At 39.4% G+C, this 24360-nt stretch overlaps 1 protein-coding gene across 8 annotated transcripts in view; it reads right to left on the bottom strand.

Moving 5' to 3' along the window:
• Positions 1 to 945: 945 nt before the first annotated feature.
• The window catches only part of CCSER2 (coiled-coil serine rich protein 2), a 136579-nt gene continuing 113164 nt past the window's right edge, over positions 946 to 24360 (bottom strand). For 3 of the 8 annotated variants that reach the window (XM_048857478.1, XM_048857481.1, XM_048857477.1), the window contains 3 exons: positions 22334 to 22418; positions 16729 to 16768; positions 6002 to 6200 (listed from right to left, as the gene is read on the bottom strand). In XM_048857478.1, the coding sequence (XP_048713435.1) occupies positions 6137 to 6200; positions 16729 to 16768; positions 22334 to 22418 (189 nt within the window). In that variant the 3' untranslated portion in view covers positions 6002 to 6136. Of the gene's footprint in view, positions 6201 to 16728; positions 16769 to 22333; positions 22419 to 24360 lie in introns of all 8 variants that reach the window. The other 5 variants (XM_048857474.2, XM_048857475.2, XM_048857473.2 and 2 more) reach the window with 2 other exon arrangements.

The raw sequence follows: 24360 nt of genomic DNA on the forward strand, positions 1-24360 counted from the left end.
TGCCTAGCCTGTCCTGGCTGGAGTAATTATCCTTATGGTAACTTTTAAAAAATATTTAGGTTTTTTTGTTTCTACTGGTGGTGCACATCTGCACATATCAAAATTTATTCCACACATGGATGGAAAAAATTAGAGGGAACATTGCTCAGGACTATTTCTTAGTCAGTTCCTTTCTGCTTTTTTTTGTATTTTTCTTTCCCTGCAAGCCATTTTACCCATCTTTGACACTTTATTTTTATTGATATTCTTTTCATCAAGTTTCATCCATTGAAACTGGTGAGATGTTAAGTGAATCAGATATTATCTCCTGCTATAAAACTGTTTAGACTGCTGAGAAAGTGAAGAAAAACATTACTGGGCTGTTACAAGAAAGTTGAAAGTTCCAACTTTTGAATCTGTCAGTCTTTAAAAAGACTTCTCAGAATGCACACACACATGAATATACACTGTATACACAGACTTATAGGCATACACATTAGGTTAATCAGGGTTGGGGACAATTTTGTTGTCCAATCTTTTTATATTAAAAAAATTCCATAGGAAAACTTTATGCATTTCTCACCACTTCCCCCCATCTTGAGCTACAGTCAAAACAAAGCACTTTTTAAATTGTCACTACATCAAATTATCCCATTCTGCTTCTCATCTAGATTAATACCAGATTCTATCAGAGGTCACAATTTAAAATTTAGCTTTCCATTTTCTCTCGTTTTCAGATTTCTTTACTTTGAACATCACTGAGGAAGAAAATTCCAAATGTCTTAGCTATAAAAGGATGACTCTTGTTTGAGGGGGAGACAAATCCAATAGTAACACAAAGCTCTAGAAGCATAATTGTGGAGATTAAGCAACAGCACAGCTTCCTTTCTTCAGCATTGTAACTTTTCACAGGGATGATTTACAGTGGAATAAAGAAAAGAGGCAAAGTGAATGTTGAGAGAACTGGATATTTAGAATTATTTATTTTATTTGTATTCACTAGCGCAACACAAAGGAAAGAATCTTTACATACAGGTTTTAAACTCAACTTTACAAGCAAATTCCAATATACAGTATTTTCTCTGAATTGGTTTTAAAAAAGAAATCTAAGAAAACCAACACTGTAGATATGAAGGTTTCAGCGTAACAGCCGTGTTAGTCTGTATTCGCAAAAAGAAAAGGAGGACTTGTGGCACCTCAGAGACTAACCCATTTATTGGAGCATAAGCTTTCATGAGCTAAATAGTCTCTAAGGTGCCACAAGTCCTCCTTTTCTTTTTGTAGATATTAAGGAAATTTTTTGTAGCTAATACTCAATTTAAGACTTTAAATACCAACACTGGAGATTATATTGTTTTTATTGTGGTGCTTTAAGTAGGCAGTGAGCAGCTTTACCACAACAGTGATTGAAGTACTCTTGAATGTCCTTGATGGCATGATTGTAGATTATTATAGAACTCATGCCTACCAACATGATCATCTATTAAAATCCACTCTGCTTAGTGCTGGCCACTATGATGAGATGAAAAAGAATAGCTATGGCAGCCCAATTCAAGAGTGAATTTCCATTTTAAGGGTATGAGAATGGTAAGAGTATTATGTGCTGTGCAAAAACTGAAACTTCCCCCACCCCATACATGCAATAAACCACTATATGGATGTCTTATGGTAATGACATGCAAACAACAAAATAAACCACTCAAATGGTAGTCAAGTCTTCTAGCTTCTTTACAATAAGTCAGCAGTTAAGACCAAAAATGGACTGTCTTTTACTGATCTATGAGGCAGTATAACTGAACCTCCTTGCAGTCTGATTTTGAACTCTAAAATCGTTTTTATATGAACTATGTGAAAAGACTTTCAGTGGCTATGGTAAATGATTACTTTCACCAACCCCCTGGGTTAGTATTGTATATGGTTCTTAACATCTCCACAATATACTCTAGGAACATTATTCTCCAAGGGCTAAATATTAGTCCCATGAAAGTTTTGCCATTGACTTAAAATGGGATTAAGGAAGTACCAGCTGGGGGAGAGGCAGGGGGGTAGGGGAGGTCTGGAGTTGCATTAGTGTTAAAATTCCATGATTTAAAAAAAAAATAAATACAATACACAATGAAAACTTGCTACACTATATGGATATTCTTACATGCTAGAGTGTACATTAATTCTGTCAGATGATATAAAGATATCTTGGAAACAGCAACACTTGCAGGAAAATTAGGTTCAAACAAAAAAGCCACTCACAAACAGGAGGCATTTAGATTATTTTAGGCACAACTCCAAGCAATAAAGCTCATTTAAAGTGCAATTTATTTTTTCTTCTCCTTTTGTGTTTTCACTTGTTAAAATACGTAACTTGTTTTGTTTCTGCTTTATACACATTATACTGAACAGTAGTTTAACACTTTTGTGAGTACTGCACAAAACGTCAGACCTGAAACGGATGAAAGTCAGCAATAACCCATTTTAGAAACCTAAAAAAGTTCAGATACATCTAACACTTTATTTTATTCATTTAGAATCATCGACACCAGTACAGATGAAACAGCTCCATCTTTAAATAAGGTTGTTTCTTCCATTTCAGACTTCGAGTTCCATACAACACCAGCACTTTTTTCCCTTTCACCGGAGTGAGACTTCAGTTTCACTTCATTACCTCTTTCAGTTGTTCATCAACTAACCAGCTTTACCGCACACTCTGGACTTTCTAGACATACATTGCAACCATCCTTGGTAAAGGCATGATAGTAACAGAAATATGTACTTGTGTTTAGGTGAGTGAATGTTTAGCAGAGTTTCAACTCAACACAACTACAATTTAGATTAGCAGCATGGTCTTGTACAAATAGCAACTCTGCTACCCATGGCTCCATTTCTTATTTACTAGTCTGTTAGGATAAAACAGGAAGTGTGAATAAGTGCATGTGTGTGTATATATATTTTCACATCAAGGAATAGGTTACTAAAGTTTCTATACACCCAGGAAGAACCACTTGTTTTTTTGCAAAAAAAATCTGATCTTAAAAACCGTTTTGTATTTTATGAAAAACTTGATGGGCTCTTTTCTTTGTAACTTAATCAGTGAAGGTGCAGATTTAAAAAAATCAACATTTATTTTACTATCTCTTTAAAAGTAAATCGGACTGGTGGAAACTTGGGGCAGAGCGAGGGGAGATGGGAATAAGAGAACCCACTCTGAAATCTCTCTACACCGACAGCATTCCTTTAAATGAAAATAGTCTCCCCTTAGACAAACTGTAGAAAATTAAAAATAAAATCACCTTCCCTTTAAGGAAAGTCAGCTTTCAAAATTTCCATAAAAATCTATACAGACCTGAAAATGAACCAAGAACCTGACCATTTCATCAGCAGTTTTCAAACTCTGGAGAAACACAGCTTACTGTCAGGAGTTAATTTTACAAATACATACAAAATCAGTTTTATTTACTCCTCAAATATTAAGGCCTACTCTGCTTCTGGACAGCAAACAGGATACTCAGGGCCTTTCTAGAAGGAAAAAAACATAATTATAACAGTAGTCTTGTGCTTAGACTTATTTTGATCAATTTATATAACAGCTACTGAATATTAATGCTAAGTAGATTTTTTTTTATATGAATTAACAAAAAACATGGTTCGGTTTTATTTCAGAACTGAATAACTAGATGTGAAATGAACAGATTAAACTAAGTGTACTTACGGATTTCTTTCACCTCACTGCTGATTAAAAGAGAACAATGTGAGCACTTTGCATTGTTCATGTGTCATCTATTCAAAAGTTTAGGTCACTTGTTTTTTCATTGGGAATGGCCATTCTTGGCGGGGCAAAATTTATTATTGAAGGTTCCTGTGGATATGGAAAAGTGTACTATAATACATCTTCCTTCAGCAAAGGCCTAGAATAGTGTTACTGTGTCTTGTTTCTCTGTTTTATTACACACAAACTAAGTTTTTTGAAAATACTAATTCTGACAGTATTCTGCTACCTGAGTGTCAGGTACATATAAGCTGAAGAAAACAAGATACTACGATTGTGTGGGATACAAGGGTAAATTTTTGGAACACTTTGCTGGATATGCACTTACTCAATCCATAGCGTGTGCATTTACAAACTTTATGCCCCCACAGCTGCCACCTGACAAATATTTGAAGACCACCTTCAGAGAGAATACCTTCCCAGAGAGAGCAGAAATATCTTTCCTTATTTTATTTCCCCACTGAGTTTCTTCCCAGGAGGAAAAAAAAAAAAGTACCCTTCTCTGAAATACTCAGAGTACCAGCTCTGATTATGACATCATAGGATTGCTCAAAGCAAAGCTGCGGGTTTTAGTAAAAAGTAGTTTAAAAAAAAATATGTAAAATAATTTCAAAACCCTACATATACGCCCAAGTTTTGTGCAAACATTTCAAGTCTGATTCTTCAGAGTCTTCCAATAGTAAACAGGAAGTCAATAAATATAAAAGTACAATAAAGTTAAAAGTTCTTAATTAAAATGTATGGTGTGAAACTCTCAGCATAGGTGTCATGGACCCCGTATCCCCAAGGCTCATTATACACCATCTCAAAAGCACCTGCATTAGCAAGTTTTTGCACAAGTATCCTTAGCGCACTGTTTCAAAAATTTACCCAATGTCTATTAAATAACACAAAAGCATACTACAATGCATGGATGGATTGATATTTCTGTGCAATAAGAGCCCTTTCAACCTGTGAGATCTGCTTGCCATCCATGAATGGTGAAGATGAGCTCAAAAGCAAATAGAGCAACATTCTGATACCTGTAGGAAAACAAATCTAGATTAAAACAACATTAAATACATGTCACTAGAGTCATGAGATAATTTTGATAAATACAAAGACTTTGCATAGGCCTCTGGAATACAGAGTAAATTATGGCCAGGAAAAAAAATATGCTAATAGATTAGGTCTCTTATTTTCCACTGCTATAAACCTAACTGGTAGTCAGAACCGAAAGATTAGATTGAATAGTGATTTCCCTCTCTGATAGTCCACATCAATAAAAACAACAAATGATTTCTGCAAGCAACCTGCCCTCCTCAAATGCCTAGTGAAGCACCCTGGAAAAGTGTTTAGTGGTCATCACAGGCTTCAGCATTTGTTAAGTATTAAGAGAGACAGAAGAGAAATGTAATCAAGTTGCTAATGCAGGCCACAGGTACAGTTAAGTATAAACCATTATGTTCTCTTAAGAGAAGTTGCACAGGTTTTGGTAGCATCAACTTCCAAACAGGTCAGATTGGAATAGGCAAATATTAATGATAGATTCCACTTTTAATATTCATTCAGGATTTAGATAACAAAGCCATAATTCAAGTAGTCAATATGTGGTAAGCAATTGATGTACGATTCATTCCAATGAGACGTGCATATGGATGTCATGTTTTTAATGTGTCTTTGGTTTAGGGAGGCGGGAATGCCGATTAGAGGCCAAACTATCCCCAGAACGCAAACCGGTATTCTGATCTTGCACATTTTCCTTTCGTTGCGCCAGCGGCCTTGGGATGTTAGTCTTGGAATGGGAGTTCTGAGGTTCTGGAGATAGAAGTATTGGGCTGCTTATTTGTTTAGATTGAACAAAGGAAATAGTTGGTGGGCGAAGTTTAGAAATTCTCTGACGCGGTTTACTCTTTGGGCGTGTCTGACTGGCTGTTGGCTGTGGCGGTGGCGGCAGCTCAGCCTTGGAAGCAGCGGAGCAGTTTGGGGATGACGCAGTATTGGCTACTGTGGGAGGCACTGAAGCGTTCTGGTTCGGGGGCTCTGAAGCTCTTAAAGTCTTTGGCCGAGAAGCCTGGTTTGGGGGTGAAGGTTGACTTTTCACAGCTAACTCAGTCTGCACACCTCTAGCATCCATTTGAGTAGGTGTCTGAAAAGAAGGAAGAAGAGACTGTCGTGTACTATCTTCATGACTAGCCAGCTCTTCAGGTTCTTTAGCACTCTTTTTAACCTTCAAATTCTCCTCAAAAGATTCATTCTCATTCAGGTCCTTTATATTTAAACGTTTACTCAGTAAAAGGTTCAACTCATTCAGGCTATTTGTGTGAGAACCATTTGCAGCATTTTGATTGGGATGATCGTTTTCATGCAGGCCCTGTTTGGGGTATTCACTGTGGGCCTCGATATGTGGTGTTTTTATTAATTTTCCCTGGGCGAGGACTGTGGAACTGGGAAGGCTGCTGGAAGGCTGTAGTACTTGAGGCTGTTAAAAAGAAAATACATTAACATATTAGACTAGGGAAATGTATATAGTTAACATTTTAAACTCAAGGTGTGCTGATCTGGTGCTTGACGCTTACATATTTAGTTTTTGTGTTAAGAAGTTAACTTCGTCAAAACAGGATCCATGGGATACATATAAGTGGAACTGGTAAATTATGCACAAAAAAATTATGCCAGCACTAAAATATACATCTCAAAATAAAATGAAAGACAACGAGAGAAACTTATTGATTGATTTAAAGCAAAGAATATAAAAAAGATTTTGTCAACTAACAATTATATGTTTTGTTCTTTAATTGTATTGCACTGCAGTAACAGAGCTATGTCTGAGTACCAGTAAATTCAGATGCAAATGCCTTGAATAGCTAATAAAATTTGTGAGATTACATCTATTTTATCTTCTGCCCCATGCACATTCCAATTAGCTATCCCAAGCCTTTCATCAATTTTAAGCATTTTTAAGAGTAGGTAAGGACTTTACTGGACAAATTTGTGTTGGAAGTGCATTCTAAAGACACCACTTCTACAGATTTAATTTTCTTGGTGAGCTGAGGACAGAAGACTTGACATAAAGCTTGTCCTAATTAGGTTATTGACTAAATTTACATAGCTATTTCATCCTAAAGCCCATTCAAATGAGCTGGTGGAGATGCACCGTGTAGTGTCTTTCTGGGGACTGTACTGCATTCACCACCAGATAAGCATGGTTTAATGAAGAGACTACATTTTGTCTGAAGGGAGATTCTGGTATTATAAACAAAAGAATCGCCAGTACCTCTTCCGGGTCATTTCTATTTTCCCTTTGCTCTTCCCTGTAAAAAGACTTCAAAGATTAATGTGGCATTTTGCTCTTTAAACTAAACTCTTCTGCATGGAAACTAACAAAAACCTCATCAACCTTGAGTTTGTACACTGATTTTGAAAGAATTGCTCAAGGTTCTGTAATTCATAGCATTTCCCCCCCCCCCCAACAAAACCTACCATACTGCACTTGAGCTATTAAAATTCAACATCTGATTTGGATAATTTTCTATTTTTCCTTTTTAAAAGATGAACTACAGTCAAATCTAATTTTGAAGACGGCTTAAACAGAGAAGCAGAAAATCATTCTTCCAAAACACACTTGTTTTTGTCTGATTCTATGTACATAACATGTAGTAATAGTGTCATGCAGTATTACAATAAATCAATAAAGCAGGAGCAACATTTCTCATTAGGCTACCTTGACTGAATTTTTTCACCATTATTACACTGAAGAGGAGGATTATTTTGGGGGGTTTGCCTTTATTTTTAATACTTGCTCAAACCGAGTAAACACATTGCAAAGAGCAGTTCAGATTGCTACCCAGATTAACAAGTACCTCAGCTTTCATCGGTTTTCTGACATGTACCTGGTATGCTCACTCTTCAGTGGGGTACAGAGTACCTCCATTATAGTTTTCCATAAAGAGCAAATTTAAGGAAAAATAGATCAGGAGAATTTACTAATCTAATTCTGATTTACTGGAGATTTTTCCTTTGGATTTACCAACTCCACCTTTAGCCAAGGGCAAGTTAGAGATTGGACCAGTGACAACAATGACTGACAAAGAGATAAGTGCAGACACACCGAACACAGTGAAAACTGGTGCTTTTATAAAGAAGAAAAGTGTGACAAATTGGAGAGAGGAAGAGTGTCAAAACATTACTTTCATAGTAAACTATTTTTCCCTCCACTGATTATCACCACCAAACTTCAGAGGAGTGTGGTAAACTTCGGCATTTCCTTTTCTACCAAGCAATTCTTCTACAGATACAAAAAGAACGTTTAATAAGCTATTAGCAATTTTTAAATACACAAATTAAAGCTTAAAGAATAAATCCTGGCAAATCTGTCAATTTTTCAATCTTAGTGTAACGGATATGGATAGTACCTTTACCTCAAACTAAAACCTGTTATTCCAAAGAAGACTTGCACAACAAAGAGGGGATGATGTTAGCCCAAATAATTCACTGTTTTGAGAACCCATTTATAAATTCTAAAAAACTGTTGAGAAAATTCTTGAGCACAGACACAAGCAGTCAGAATAGAACCATTCACAATGCATGTGTGCTGAATAAAGAACCAAAATACTTGAACAAAATTAAGATTTTCTAATCCAATTTAGAAAAAACAAATAAGAAGATTATTTTTTATGGCACAAAATACTTTATCAATGTCTATCATACACAAACAGCTGTTCAAAGTTTTTCCCCATTTTTGGTCATAAAGGAAATAAAACAGAAGATATTATGTATGAACATTAAATTACATATGTAGCTAAACTACCCCAAAAATAATTGAGTCAAATTTTAATCAAAAAGTTTAGTCTATGAAATGTAACACAGTGAAAGAGACAACCTTCATCCCCCACAATGTGTGTAAGTATATCTGAAATACTAGTTAGAAAATGACCTTTTATTTATGCTATATCTGGGTTGCCATTTTATAAAATAGCACAAAAATATTGCTTAAATTGAGTAAAGGCGTGGTAAGCACTTGCATTTGGTATTACAAAATTGCATAGAAGATATTAGCCAAATGCATAAAGGCATACATACCTAAGACATTTTTCATAACCAAAAGATGCCAACAGTTGACCCAAAAGTGGAAAGCAGCATTTGATCTTCTCAGCAAACTATGAATCTTATGACATAGCTTTAGCACAGATAGCTTTGACATCTTCCAGTAAATTTTCAAGTACTAAAAATGTGGCCCCCTGTTTAAAATGAATCACAAGGAGCCTAACACTGATCTCACAAATATGACTTCAGTGGTTAATCCTGATTTATACCACTGGAAGATCAGAATAAGACTGAAATCAGCAATAAATAGTTCATCACAGAAGGAGAGGTTACTTACCTGTAGCTGGAGATTCTTCAAGATGTGGTCCCTATCTGTATTCCACTGATAGTTATGCACCTGCACCATGCACCTGGAGCCAGAGCTTTTCAAAGTGTCCGTCGACCTGGACACGCACCCTTGCATTGCCTTATGGTTTCCCTGAGGTGATAAATGGCGGGGCAGACTACCAGCATCTCCAGTTCCTTCTCCACAGCAGGTCTACTAGATCCACAGCACAGAAGGAGGGTGAATCTGGAATACCAATAGGGACCATACATCTCAAAGAACCCCAGTTACAGGTCACTAACCTCTCATTCTTTTTCAAGCGATGGTCCCTATTGTACTCCACTGAGTGTGATTAACAAAGTAGTACTTAGCTAGGAGAAGGGTGTGAGAAACATGACAGAACTGTGGAACGGAGAACCAGTGCGCCAAAGGAGGCATCCATTGCAGAATCAGAGCATAATGAGAAAAAAAGGTGTGTACTGAACTCCACGTGGCTGCCTTACAAATGTCCACAATGGGTACATCAGAGCGCAACAGTAGTTTATGCCTGCACTCTTGTAGAATGGGTCTGTATCCCATCGGGTGGGTACAGTCCTGATAGTTGATAGGAGCGTAAAGCACCCTGAAACCCACTTTGAGATTCTCTGGGTGGAGATGGCCTGCCTAAATGTCTCTGCCACGGCCACGAATAGCTTAAGAGACATCCAGAAGGGCTTCATCCGCTCTAGGTAAAAGGCCAGGGCCCTACAGACACTGAGGAAGTGAAGCAGCTGTTCCTCATTTGAGGCATGTGGTTTGGGAAAGGAGGTTGGCAAATGTATGGGTTGGTTGAGGTGGAAGCAGGAACCCACTTCTGGTAGAAATTTGTGATGAAACCACAGCAAAACTTTATCCTTATAAAACACGGTGAAAGAGGGGGGTTACCATCACAGCTCCCAGTTCACCAACCCTCCTGCAGACTAGGAAAGCAACCTTTATGGAAAGAAGAGAAAGGGAGCAGGAGGCTAGGAGTTCAAAGGGAGAGTTAATTAATGACGTAAGGAGTAGGTTGAGGTCCCTCTGTGGAGCAATAGGCTGGATTGGGAGGCTTTTACATACCAGGCCCTTCCAAAACCAGGAAGTCAAAGAGTGGGTTAAAACTGAAAGACCCTCCAACAGAGGATGGAAAGCGCTAATAATCACTGCATGCACCCTGCTGGAGTTGAGAGCAAGTCCTGACGCCTTCAGATAGAGGAAATAGTCCAAGACCATTGGCATCCCAATGCTCTTGGACAATACCTTTCTGCTGGGCAGGAGATGAAGTGTTCCCACTTAGCTCAGTAGGATCATCTTGTGTAGTCTGTCCTGTTATTGGAGAGGACCTCACGCACTGCCAATGAACATTCCTGTGCCAGCGGAGGTGTCCATCCAAAAAAACAGGCTGTCAGGTGAAGTATCTGTGGATTGGGGTGTCTGAGTCTGTCGTGTTGTGTGAGCAGTTCCAGAACGTTAGGAACAGTAGTAGAGGATGCAGAGAAGCAGAGGAAACCAGAACTGGGGAGGCCAGAATGGAGTGATCAGGATGACAGTCACCCTCTCCCTCAGAGTTTGTGAAGGATTCGTAGCATGAGTGGTAGAGGAGGGAAGGCATAGTTCACCTGGTTCGACCAGTTGATGACCAGCGTGTCAACAGTTCTGAATGCACTTGATGCTGGTGTGAGATTCAAAGAGGTTCCTGATTGAAGTTCCCCATTGACCAAAAATGTCCACAATGACAGTGTCGTGCAGTTCCCATTCACAATCAGTTGCAAAGTTCCTGCTGAGAGCATAAGCAATCTGCTTCGGGGTCCCTGGTAGGTAAGCCGCTGACAAGAGGATACAGTGTGCAACATGCCATTTCCAGAGGTGCATTTCTTTTGAGCACAGCACTGAGGACCTTGTGCCTCCTTGTTTGCTTATGTAGTGGTGTTATATAACACGACAAGAGTGGATGGATGGTAATGCGTGGCATACCTTGCGTACTGCCTCAAGTTCCAGCATGCTGATGCACATCCTGGTTTCTCAAGCGGGCCAAGTTCCTTGTGTCATGGGTTCTTCCATGTTGTGCTCCCCAGTACATTGAGTGAAGCATCTGTTATGACTGTCACGCTTGGTGAGGATGGAAGGAAGGGTATTCCGGAGCAGACTTGGAGAGGGAGGTGACCTCTGGAGGGATGGTGAGAACAACGTCCATGGGTTGGTGCATGGGGGAGTAGGCTCCTTGCAGTCATAGTTGTAGACAGCAGAAGCGCAGATGAGCAAAGACCATGACACATGTGCATGCTGCCATGTGGTAGAGGAGGGAAAGGCAAGTTCTGGCTGAGACAGAGGGGGCTGGATGTCACTGAAGCGATCAGGTCCAGTAGACTTTGGAACCTGTCTTTCAGCAGGTAAGTGCATGTGGAGGCCACATCGATGCATGTCCAATGAACTCCAGGGATCATGTAGGGTGAAAAGTTGACTTTTTTTGATGTTCAAACTCACCCCTAGAGCTGGGAGGTCGATTCCCCAACTTCCTTTCTGGATCGCGCGACCAGTAGTCAATCATTCAGGTAAGGGAAGACAAGGACTCCTTGCCATTGGAGGTGAACCGCTACCATGAAGAAAACTTTTGTGAAGACTCGTGGACCAGTGGTGAGTCCAAATGGGAGGGCCCTGTATTAGAAGTGTCGCAGCCCCACCATGAATATTAGGAACCATCTGTGGGTTGAGTGGATGTTGATGTTGAAGTAAGTGTCCTGTGTATGGAGAGCTGTAAAACAATGGCCATGAGCGGGACCCCCTGGAACTTCAGTTTGCGAATGGAACAGTTGATGTATTGGAGATCCAAGATAGGTCTCCATCCTTTTTTCTTGGGCACCAGGAAATATCTGGAATTGAACCCTGTGCCCTGAAAGGCTGCAGGGACTGGTTCCACTGCTCCTCTCTGCAGGAGGGAGTCCACCTCTAGGGTAAGAATATTGTCGTGAGAGCAATCCCTGAAACAGGCTTTGGGCAGGGGCCATGGAGAAAGCAGCACTGTAAACTCGATTGTATAGCCATGTTGAACAACATCCAGGACCCACTTGTCTGTTATCGCACTACATGTTGGTAGAAAGAGTTTGAGACAGCCCCCAAAGTCAGTGGTTGGCAAAAGCGTTGTGATGCAAAGTGGCTGATGGCTCTGTAGAGCAGTGTTCTCAACCTGCAGCCCATGGGCCACTTGCCGCCCAATCAGCACAGAGCTGCGGCCCATGTGTCATCCTCAGGGCAATGCAGGTAGTATTGGATGCAGCCCACAATGATAAATGGATTGAGAACCACTGCTCTAGATGCACTCAGAAATATCGTTTATGCAAAGACTAGGTGTGCTGCATGGAGGGCTGCACCAGCAGACCAGGTGGACGAGCTCTGTGGACCTTCGGGCGCTTCTATGGAGCTTTATAGGCTTGTTGGTAGCAGAAATGGAGAGTTCTACAGCATCCTGCAGGCAGTAAAATTTTCATTTTGTTGCTGGCATATATATACCTAGAGATTGTGGTGTGGCTCTAGAGTGTCTTTCAGGGAGTGTAAGGAATCATTCTTCTTCTAGTTGAAGAGGTCCTCTTCAAAAAGGAGGTCCTCAGTAGTGCTCTGTACCTTTCTAGGGAAGCCTGAGGTATGTAGCCAGGATTCTCTCTTCATGACTATTCCATTGTATGTGAAGACAGGTTCGCAGAATCAGCTGCAGCCTGAAGTATAGTCCTGGAGATCAACTTGCCCTCCTCCAAAATAGCCTAGAAATGGGCATGATCCTACTGCGGTAGTTTACCTGTAAAATCTGCCATCTGCCCATAGTTCAAAAAGTCATATTTGGCCATCAGTGCTAGGTAGTTCAAGACACAGAACTGGAAGCTGGCTGAGGTAAAGACCTTTTTACCATGAGATATAGTCTCTTGCCCTCCTTGTCTGAGGAAGTGAAGCACGGATGCTCGTGCCTGGCCTGCTCCATAGCAACCTGGATCACCAAGGAATTAGGCAAAGGGGGGGAGAACAGAAACTCAGACCCCTCTTCTACCCCCTTCGGGGTGGGGGTGCATGTGTCCGTGGTGTGCCATTTGAAGAATGGTGTTGTTGATCAGTAGGGCTACTCTGTGCGGTTCCGGTGCATGCAAGATATATAGTAGTTGGTGTGGATTGTCCTGCACCTCCTCCAGTGGGAGCTGAAGAGCATTAGCTATTCTCCTGAGCAGCTCCTGAAATTGACAGTTGTCCGGGGAAAGAGGAGGACGTTGATGACACAGCCACATCTGGGGAGGACTAGGGGAACCTCTCCAGATCAGTCAAGACCAGCTGAGCTGAGCTGACTGGCATATCGTCCAGCCCCGGTTCCAAACATCTACTTAATGAAGGATGGGGTGGTGAGACAGGGGACTCCTCCCGGGTTGAGCAAGATGGTTCTGAAGGTGAAGATGGTTCTGAAGGCGACAAGCTCCAATATGGCCAACCTAGTTGGTCCTGCCGTTGCTGCAGCTATGCCCATAAATAAAGCCCATGAAGCCAGGAACCAATGGCTCCTGTGCTGAGGCAAAGGAGCGTACTGTCATGGTGCTTTCGGGACTCTCTGATAAGCATGACTTCAGAATGGAAGAACTACATGAGTAGTGTCCGAAACCTCAGACTCAGAGGAACAAGAGTCCTGTACAAATGGGGGTGCCGACAGAACTGATGGAACAGGGTGTGCTGTAGGAACAAGACCAGAGGGCGGCAGATCTGATGTAGGAGAGAAGGCCCTCTTAGCGGGTGATTCGACTGGAACTTGTGGAGACCTCATCCGATCTAGGGCAAACTGCTCCTGGTCCTCATGAACTCATCAGATTCTTCACAGAAGGAACTGGGGCAGGTAAAGGGGCCTGGCTCAGTACCGACGATTCATGCTGTGCCGGTGGAGCCAATGCAGGAGAGATGCACAATTCAGGGACCAGGACTGTTAGATCTAGAGAACAATGTAACTACTTCTTGCGCTTGTGAGCCTTGGAACGTGCCACTCCTTCGTGGACAGTGCAGCCTCTTTCTTGGATCTGGAGGAAGACTTATGGCCATGCTTATGTGCACGTTTCCGTGTTTCATGGCTAGGCCCCAGTGTGGGGTCCATAACACTGGTCCCGTCAGATCCGGACTAGAACTCCGTGGTCGGAGGTGCACTCCTGGATTGCGCAGGCCAGCGTACGGGGGAGGGGAGTTCACTGGCTGGGACCCAACTGCCATCTCATGGCAACCTCCATGAGGTGCATAGGACCCTGCCTTCCTGGGTATGGCCAGGGAAGGAGAGGCAGATACTGCACCTGGACACGATGTGAGCTTCCCGCAAGCAGTACAGACGGTATTGGTGCTCGTTGCTGAGCAAAAGCAAGTGAGGGCAAGAAACGCAGACCTTGAATCCCAGCAACTTCAGCATAATCCAGTACCCAGACACTTGGGGGTGGGGAGGTAGGAGGAAGAGGGTTGGCAGGAAACTGACAAAGTGGTCCCAAAGTCCTTAATCCTACAAAAATTACTATGAACACAAACTACTAAAGAATCAGTAAAATCTGAACTATATAAAACTATAAAAACAGTTTTTCAGGAAAGTTTGGAAAGCAGCAGCTCTGACTTGGACCTTGTGGTGGTGAGAAGAAACTGAAGATGCAGTCGGTCGCCCATGCACTTTGGGCGAAACCACGAGGCAATGCAAGGGCATATGCATGGACCAAAGCCCTCTACTACTCCAGATGCATGCACCTAATCTTCAGTGGAATACAATAGAGATTATCGTTCAAAGAAGAATGACAACTTCATTGAGAATTTTCAGTCAGGGAACATTCAAAGTGTGTGTGTACTTTAAAAAGTTAAGATATATCCAGCACTACAAATAGTAATGCTTAACTTTACTCAGTAGATTGATTTATCTAGTTAAAAAGTGAGCATCACATTTAATCTTTTAATACAGGTACTGGTAGTGCAATGACCAGTTAGGCCAGAGGAAAGGAGAGAGAGACCAGTTTGAATTAACGTTAGGGTAACTGAAAGCGATGTTATGGGGCAGCCAAAATATTTACATATCACTTTGTAATCATCTGGCTCCCACAGCAACTACACTGTTCCAATCCAAAATTGCTTCTTTTGTGCCAAATTAAGAAGAGTATACCTTAGGCTTCATCCAAAATTCAGCAACCATTATAAACAACAGATGATGGGTTCTATTTATGCATTTATTTTACTGGTACCTGATGGAATTGTAACCGGATGTCACCTACTCAGATCAAAGTGTGTTAACATTCAAGATAGTATGTAAGAAAACAATGTATATATAAAAGGGAGGGGGAAGCTACTTTGGAAAGGAGTTAAGTATTGTCACAACATGTTTGTCAGCGCCAACCTATATTTTCTATATTTGTATTTTGTTCCTTTGTAGTATACTCATTTCCCCCCTGTTTATATGAAATTAGTAATAGACTGTGATTAAGCAATTAGCTAGGAGAAGTCTAGTTCCAGTCTCCCAATGAAATATGAACAAGAAAAAAAACCCAATGTCCTATCCCTTAGCAATAATAGTGTTTTACTGTATGGAACGCATTCAGAAGCTTTTCATTGCTCTATATGATCGCAAATACTGTAGTCTATTTCAGGTAGTGATTTATCATGACCAAGTGAAGAGGATTATACTAATAGGCTTTATATTTGTTTGACGGAGGGATAGCTCAGTGATTTGAGCACTGGCCTGCTAAACCCAGGGTTGAGAGTTCAATCCTTGAGGGGGCTATTTAGGGATCTGGGGAAAAAACTGGGGATTGGTCCTGCTTTGAGCAAAGGGTTGGACTAGATGTCCTCCTAAGGTCCCTTCCAACCCTGATATTCTATGATTCTATGATGTACAAAGTGGCCAAGTGCATAGATATTTAATTACTACTTTATGTTAGGCTCCTATGAATGTAGTAAAATTACCATGTAACTGAAGAAAGTCAGTTCGCAAAACTTCAAGTACAAGAATGTGCATACATTCCACTTATAACAACAAAAGTGAAAGACTTATTTCTGTAATGGCAAGAGTGTGTAGAATTTTGCACCCATCTGTGCATTGTTAGGTGCTCCAATTACAAATGATTAAATGCAATCCATGCCACAGTAGCAAAAACCTATAAAGCACAATTACTCTTAACTCTTCCAGAAGAAATATGGGTGGTGTCACAGCCAGAAAGAAATATTAAATGCATTTAATGAAAAGGATCTCCACTAAAACATTTGTGTTAACTGAGTCACAATGATATTCCAGAACTGAGACAATTTGCAAATAAGCTTAGTGTCATTTATGAATACAAAATATTTAAGACAATGTGGACATGAAAAAGACATAAATAAAGCACCATTATTTTTAGGTTCGTTGTGCTAATAAGATTATTATATTTAAAAGACATAGCTGTATCTCTGATCTCAATTCTAGATAGAATGTTTTTATGGAACAAATAAGGCAGCATTTTTCTCATTACTATTTTGAAGTGGGGAAAATGGTGCAATAAATAATTTGACTGCATGCATGGCTTTGATAGGCATGCATCATGCTGGGAGCGAGAACAGAAGATATGTGTGAGGAGGAGATGGGAAGAAATCTGAAGTTGTACTGTACCACGCTTTATCACAGAAGTAATGGACTAACTTCTCAACTCCTTGCCAATGGCATAATGGGAAAGCAGAGACAAGAAAAAAGACAAGGACAAGATGTCAGAGGACCAAGACGCAACAATGAGCCCTTGCCATGACTGAATTGTAACTTCTTTCCCCTTCATTTGCATGTCCCCAGCTTCCAACAAAGATAGTAGTGTGGTTTAAGAGACTGCTCTATATGTAATACCTATAGTAAGTCATTTACCAAAAAAAGTCCTTACTCCTTGAACTTTAGGGCTTTAATACATTTAACCTCTTATGGTGATAAAGTACTGACAGTATTTGATGTAATTTGTTATAGCGAATGTGCATGCTCAAATTTATGCATACACATGCACATCACAAACACAGTGATCAAGTACATCATGAGATAAATTGCAGACCCATACAATAAACTCTATCATATAATTTTGACTGTTACTTTCACTGCCTATTAATCTATCTTCCCTGGGCCTCCCTTGTAACATTCAACTCATGTGAGCAGATTTAACCAGTCCCTATTTTATTTTGGTTATCTAAAATCAAATTGCCACAAAAATGTTTCTGCCCAAATGCGGAATTTCCTTCCTTCCTGTTATCCTGGGCCAGATGGGAAATATATTCTCTTGGGAGGGCAAATATCCAATATTCTGCAACCTTTCATGTGAAGAAATAATTTTACACCATCAGAAAGTGGTCATTTCCAGCTTCCCAGTGTGACAACTCCTGCTTCTACCCATGGAAAGAACCACAATATCAGATCTTAAAACCAGGACATTTTTATGCCTGGAAAATTTGTAGAGTTTGTTTTTTTAATTAGCTATATTGTGTACCATAGTACTCAAAGCTATAAGGGAGCCTCACTTTACAGACATATAAAATACTAAGCCAATTTCTTTAAGCCTTACAGAAAAATATTAGAAATCTGTCAGATGTGTAGCATATGCAGAATACTTAATAGTATGGTGTAACACAGGTTGCTTGGAACTTGTTTGGGATGGTTTCTGTAAATTCCATTGTTTCTTCACCTGTAAGCAATACCACCACCCCAATGCATAGCAATAAAACTTTACCACGTCACAGCATGTATTTTGTGTATCTGGCCAGATATGTGCATGCACATATAAAGGGTTTGATTAAATCTTTGTTTGTAAATATGTTATGAACAAGTATAATCACATTTTAAATGCTTCCAGGTCTCTTGCTCTTCAAGTTTGACACTTTTCTTTACAAATACCTACACAACCACATTTTCCCTTAAAATTAATGTTTTAAAAAGTTAACTTCACAATACTGAAATCAAGGTATAAAGAGCACACACCCAAATGCACTGTAGTTTAACTGTGTCACAGAATATTTACAATATTTAAACCATTCCCTCACCACACCAAGCAGATAGCATCCTGGGTTTACCAGTTTTCTGAAGCAGTCTTATTTTGCTAAGAGTATCAGCCTGTGTAGCTTTCAGAACTGCAAAGCATCCTAAATGGCCAGTGTAGATTAATACTTTTAACCTGGCAAAGAAATTTACTGTTTCTTGTGGAACACCTCGTGAGCTAAGGTGTGTGTTTGTTTTTAAAAAGTATGAAAAAAAATCAACCTTATCATGGCAAAACACTACTGAAATAATTTATAATCAAAATGCACACGACAGCTTATTCTTGTTAATGGTATAAAGCCAGCATTGCTTAGCTTTCTTTCACCTACAATTCATAGAGTCTAGAAAAAACTCTGACAAGTGTCTAGTCACTAAAGATGTCCTGAGAACTTGTGCCCTGTGTCAGTACAGTGTTATCTGTGTAACTAACCCCCTCACAAAAAAACTCTGGTTTTTCAGTTAAGTGTGCTCCTGTTACAATGATTACTTAAACCAGTTGCCTACCGAAATTACTACAATATGCGTAGAGACTAACCAATTTATTTGAGCATGAGCTTTCGTGAGCTACAGCTCACTTCATCGGATGCATACCGTGGAAACTGCAGCAGACTTTATATACACACAGAGAATATGAAACAATACCTCCTCCTACCCCACTGTCCTGCTGGTAATAGCTTATCTAAAGTGATCATCAGGTTGGGCCATTTCCAGCACAAATCCAGGTTTTCTCACCCTCCACCCCCCCACACAAATTCACTCTCCTGCTGGTGATAGCCCATCCAAAGTGACAACTCTTTACACAATGTGCATGATAATCAAGTTGGGCCATTTCCTGCACAAATCCAGGTTCTCTCACCCCCTCACCCCCCTCCCAAAAACCACACACACAAACTCACTATCCTGCTGGTAATAGCTCATCCAAAGTGACCACTCTCCCTACAATGTGCATGATAATCAAGGTGGGATTTGTGCTGGAAATGGCCCAACCTGATGATCACTTTAGATAAGCTATTACCAGCAGGACAGTGGGGTGGGAGGAGGTATTGTTTCATATTCTCTGTGTGTATATAAAGTCTGCTGCAGTTTCCATGGTATGCATCCGATGAAGTGAGCTGTAGCTCACGAAAGCTCATGCTCAAATAAATTGGTTAGTCTCTAAGGTGCCACAAGTACTCCTTTTCTTTTTGCGAATACAGACTAACATGGCTGTTACTCTGAAACCTACAATATGCTTGGGTTTCAAAATGCTCTGTTAATTATTACTCTGTTTTAATCCTAAAAACTAAATCTCCAGTATTTCTGCCATTAATAGTATGCTTCTCTGGAATCCCCAAATTTTGATACAACATTTTTAAACTGGATGGGGGCGAGTTCACATAAACCACCTCACAGTAGTAGCAACTGATTGTATATCATTATCAAGAGAAAAATACTGTAGGGAACATGTAAGATTTGAGTACTCATGACACACAGTATTGGGAGTTATAGGAATATAATAGGAGATCCAATTTTGTTCCTGGAAATGGCATATAAACAAATCTTTTATTGGACAAATGATTACACAGTCTAAAATGCTAAATACTATCACGGGATGTGGAAATGATATTCAGAGTTAATGATTCTGAAATATTTACTTTCACTTTAGTGTTAACTTTCAGTAAAACTCAAAACATACACCCAACAATATGTTCACTAACATTGTGCAGTATTAAGGATGGGTACATTGGGCAAGTTAAGCACTAATGTCTGTTAGCTTGATTATTAATGCTAACCATCTGGTTGGATTGTAAACATAATTGGATTGTAAGATTTTTGTAGCAGAATCTTATTTGTTCTGTAAAGTAGCAACACACTGGAACTGTGTAAATAACAGACTATTTCATAGCTTTATATATTTTGATAGTCTGAACTGTATGCGTCTGCAAACAGACTGTCATTATCAAAGGGTATATAGTGAAGTTCTGATGGTTGGTAAAATTTTGCAACATCCACAACTGGCAGTAGATTTCAGAGGATACTTCTAAGTTAGCCTCCAGAATAAATAGTTACTAAAAGAAATTGTTTGAAGAGAACTATGGGAACCAATTATCTCCAAACAGAAATATAGCTGACTTAAGCCAAGTGTACATCATGTTCCCCCACAATTTCTGCAATAAAACAGTGATATGAACTGCAATCTAGGTGTTCTCTATCTACTTATACTACTTTTGGAATTACACTCTGGCAGATTCTATTTTCTGGAAATGACATTACTGTTGTACAAATACTGATTAGATAGGGTTACAAATGTTATTCCTGGTAATGTTGTCTTCTGGAGGGAATGCTTTCAAAAATTACGCCAGAGAGCACTGGTTTGGCAAGTGTGCTGGCAAAAACTGTATGCTTTAAGATATACACAGAAACATGATTATTTAATATCTCCACACTTCTAGTTCCGGTATATACCTTCCTGGTCAAGCCTAACAGTAAGACTTGCAGCAACAAAGCCGGGAGCACCCAGACAATTATAGAAAACAGATGTATTCTTCTGAATAATATGCCTATTCCACTTCATCATAATTAGTCTATTACTGACTTTCATCTGTTGTCTTTGCAGAAAGCAAGCAGCAATGGATTCACATGTAATGACAGAGCATGTAGCCTAAGATCAAAGCACATACAAAATTGATTCTTTTAGGGCAGCTTTATATAGCATTACTGATTTCTTTTTAAAAAAAAAAAACCTGTGCTAATGTTAAAGGAGAAAAGATATGGGGCTGAATTGCACAGAGAACAGGTAATGGAATACAGAGCTTTTTATCACTAGTTAAATGATCAGTGTGAGTATCTGATAGTCTTAAGTCCAGTTCCTAATGCATGAGTGCCTGGCAGTTCAGAAGTCACCATTCACACAACTTGACTTCCCCGTTGGTATGCTCAGAAGCACTGTGAACTGAATACATGGAGTTTGATCTGTCCCTTCACTCTTACAAGTGAGCCTTGTAAGAATCGTACAAGAATCGTGCACTGCTACTGCTTGTGCTATACCTGTGGATAGAACACTTCAGTCTACTGCCATTAATAAACTTGACACCTTTTGTGAACACTAAATTACACAAGAAAAATATGAGAAAACAAGTCTGACTAGCACCTGGAGACGATCTGTTATGAAGAACTTAACCTTTATTCATGCTGAATTGTTTAAGTGAGTATTTTCACAAAAATGTCAAAATAGTATTTTACATTTCTTTGAAATATATTAAATGACATAAGATTTTCCTTGTGAACTTTTTTTTTTACAATTATTTCAGTAGATGTTTAATTTAGATTTAATAGTTTTCCAGGGTGTAGTTTACTTTTAAGTTTCACAGAATTTTAAACATTAGTTTGCTTTAATAACTATTTTTTAAACTGTATTTCAGCTCCAAACACACTCGAGTATAGCAGAGCATCAGCAAACTCATTGTAATTTGCAAATTACAGTAAATTTTGTATTGAATAAAGTGTAATCTTTAGTAACTAGTCATATTTCTTTTGCCATATCCAGAAGATCATTCAAAATACTGCAGCTCAAAATAAGACTTACCATTTTTCTATTAACTATGTAAGCACATGGTTGAAAATCAGCAGTTTTGTTTTTGTATTCCAGATTCAAGGCAATAGAACAATTTCAGCTCGTACTTTAGCTCAAGCAGTAGCTAGCACAAAAGCAACATTAGTAAATCATGCATGCTTTGGAACAGCCATTCACAGCCCGTTAGATGTCTTTTCACAACAAACATTTTAGAGAAAGAAATATTAGTTTAAAAAAAGCCATCCTAAAAAATTATAAAAAGCCCTCTCTCTTGGATTGCAGTGAGAATGACACTATTTTTCTCACAAAGATTTTAATAAGGTACACATTGCATATATGTATACATATGAGCATGGACACATGCAGAGTTTATGAGTGAAAGACCACACACAAACAGGACAGCAAGATATATGTTAGACAAGACTGGAAAGAAGGGCTTATTCAGGTCTTAAGAACAAATATAGTAAATCAGCTTTGAAAAGCTTTAACTTGTAGCTGCTAGTGACTGCAGGAAGCACTTAGGTTAGGCCACAGACTGTTGTATATGCCTGTAAATTTCTGCTGGGAAAGAAGGACACTACATGATCAACAGTGCGTGCAAAAGGAAAGTTTCTACCGGAACAAAGTGTGGGAAATGAGTGAGAGGTACAGACTCACTCTGTCTGCGGTGCGGTGGAACAGTCCGAGGGATGCCCTGGAATGAGCCCTGCCAGGGAGAGAAGGAGGGAGCAGAATACCCACCCTGTGCAGAAAGAGAGGGGGAAAAGGTATAATAAAAAAAAGAGAACAGAGGAAAATAAGACACCAAAAAGCCAGACTGGTCCTTTTTCTAATAAATACAATACTATTGCCATTTACAATTATTCTCTTTTCCTAATCTTAACACCACAAATTACTAAAACCATTAGCAAACCTAGACAAGTTATGATTCCCTCATTAGACTAGGCAGATCCCTTACTTTCCCCCTGTATGACAGAGTACCAGTGATCCCGTGGTTTACAAAATCTATATTTAAATTATATATATTGGCATACCTTTTGCGTAATATGGTTTTAGGTGTTAATTTCTTATGCTGAAAATAGCCCCAACTCAGACAAGACAAGGAAAGAATAGTTTTTTCACGTAACATTTATAGACAAAATTCTCTTTCAAAGCACTTCGATGTAAGTCAAAATACGCGTTTAACCATTTTATTGTAAAGACATATGAGCTGTAGCTTGCAAAAAATGTACTAATGGAGAGAAGGTTTTCTGGCAAGCTTAACCGTGGGCTTTAGTCCGCATCCTTCAGATCTGGGTATGAACAGTTACTGAATGCAAAAGGGCACGAGTGAAGTCTGCCAGCATCTTTATGCCTTGCTGTGGGTAGCCGGAACCCTCCATTACTGGATTGTAATGTCACAAAATAATATATAAAGCTATCTTTAAATGCTCTCTGAAAATGCAAGATTTGTCCTGCCACATCCCTAGATGGTTATTTATCTGGTATACATCAATGACACTTACAGCTGCATTTCAAAACAAGTTCTTTGTGGACCTACATGATATGCTGGTGACAATCTCCTAGGACAACAAACATATCTTTTTTATGCAGCCCAGCATTTTCTCCATAACCTTACCTTTAAAAGAAATCCATCCAAACTGGCATTTCTTTCTCTCAAGTCACGAAATAATCCAGGCTTCCTACCTCAATCCACAATCTAAGGTAATTTTCCATCAACCATGTCTAAAATTAAAACTTAAAACTTTTACTTTCACAGATTGTGTAGTACGGAGACATTAGTGTTAAGACTTTGAGAAGACTCACCACTATGAACTGGCAGCTTTTACTAACAGATAATGGATATAAAATGATGAAACTGGAGATAAAATTTGTATGCCAGAAAGAAGAAAAGTGATTTCCAGAATTTCTCAAGGCACAGATTATTTTCCCCCCTCAAAATCTTTCCAATTTTTTAACTGTTGCAGAACTAGGCTTCCCTTCCAAGATATTTCTACAAAAATACTCTTTTTATTTAGTCCAGTGATGATCAAAAGGTCAAGAAACATTTTGACAATCATCTTCATAATTAGCCTGTCTCATTAGTTTCACTTATTGCTATTCAAATTTCATCACAAGAATGTCAAAAAGCTGCAGGTTGAAAAGTATTGTGATATCACCACGTGTGTTTGGTCAATATTTAGAATTTGCCAACAACAGCACCTTTAGGGTCCGACATCAGACTGTAGAAGATTATTTTTCAAGAGGTGCTGCCTGAGTATTCAGAAACCGATGAGATAAAAGTATCTAAGAGCCGGTCCTGTCAGAAACACTTTTTAACTTACACGGCCATAGCTAGACACACATATGTAAACATTTATGGAGCCCTCCATCAGTGGTTGTTAAGGCCCACGCAGGCTTTGGCCAAGGAGTAGACGGTTATATGATGGCAAATTCTGCTTGCTGAAGGTCCAGCAATGTTATCAGCACAATTTGGACCGTATCCACTGATGTCGGAATGAGAAAAATATTCCCATAAACAAGGTACAATCCGTGACTGAATTTTTTAAAAAAATGTTAAGACACATGGTGTCCAACAGCTGCATGCACAATATTGGAACATTTTCTATAATCAGTAGGAAAAAGACCATCTAAATACACAGTTCAGAGCTCACCCTAGCTGCTTCAGGTAGCTAGGCCCACGA

Source organism: Caretta caretta, chromosome 7 (genome assembly GCF_965140235.1).
Source record: "Caretta caretta isolate rCarCar2 chromosome 7, rCarCar1.hap1, whole genome shotgun sequence".
Taxonomy (NCBI): domain Eukaryota; kingdom Metazoa; phylum Chordata; order Testudines; family Cheloniidae; genus Caretta; species Caretta caretta.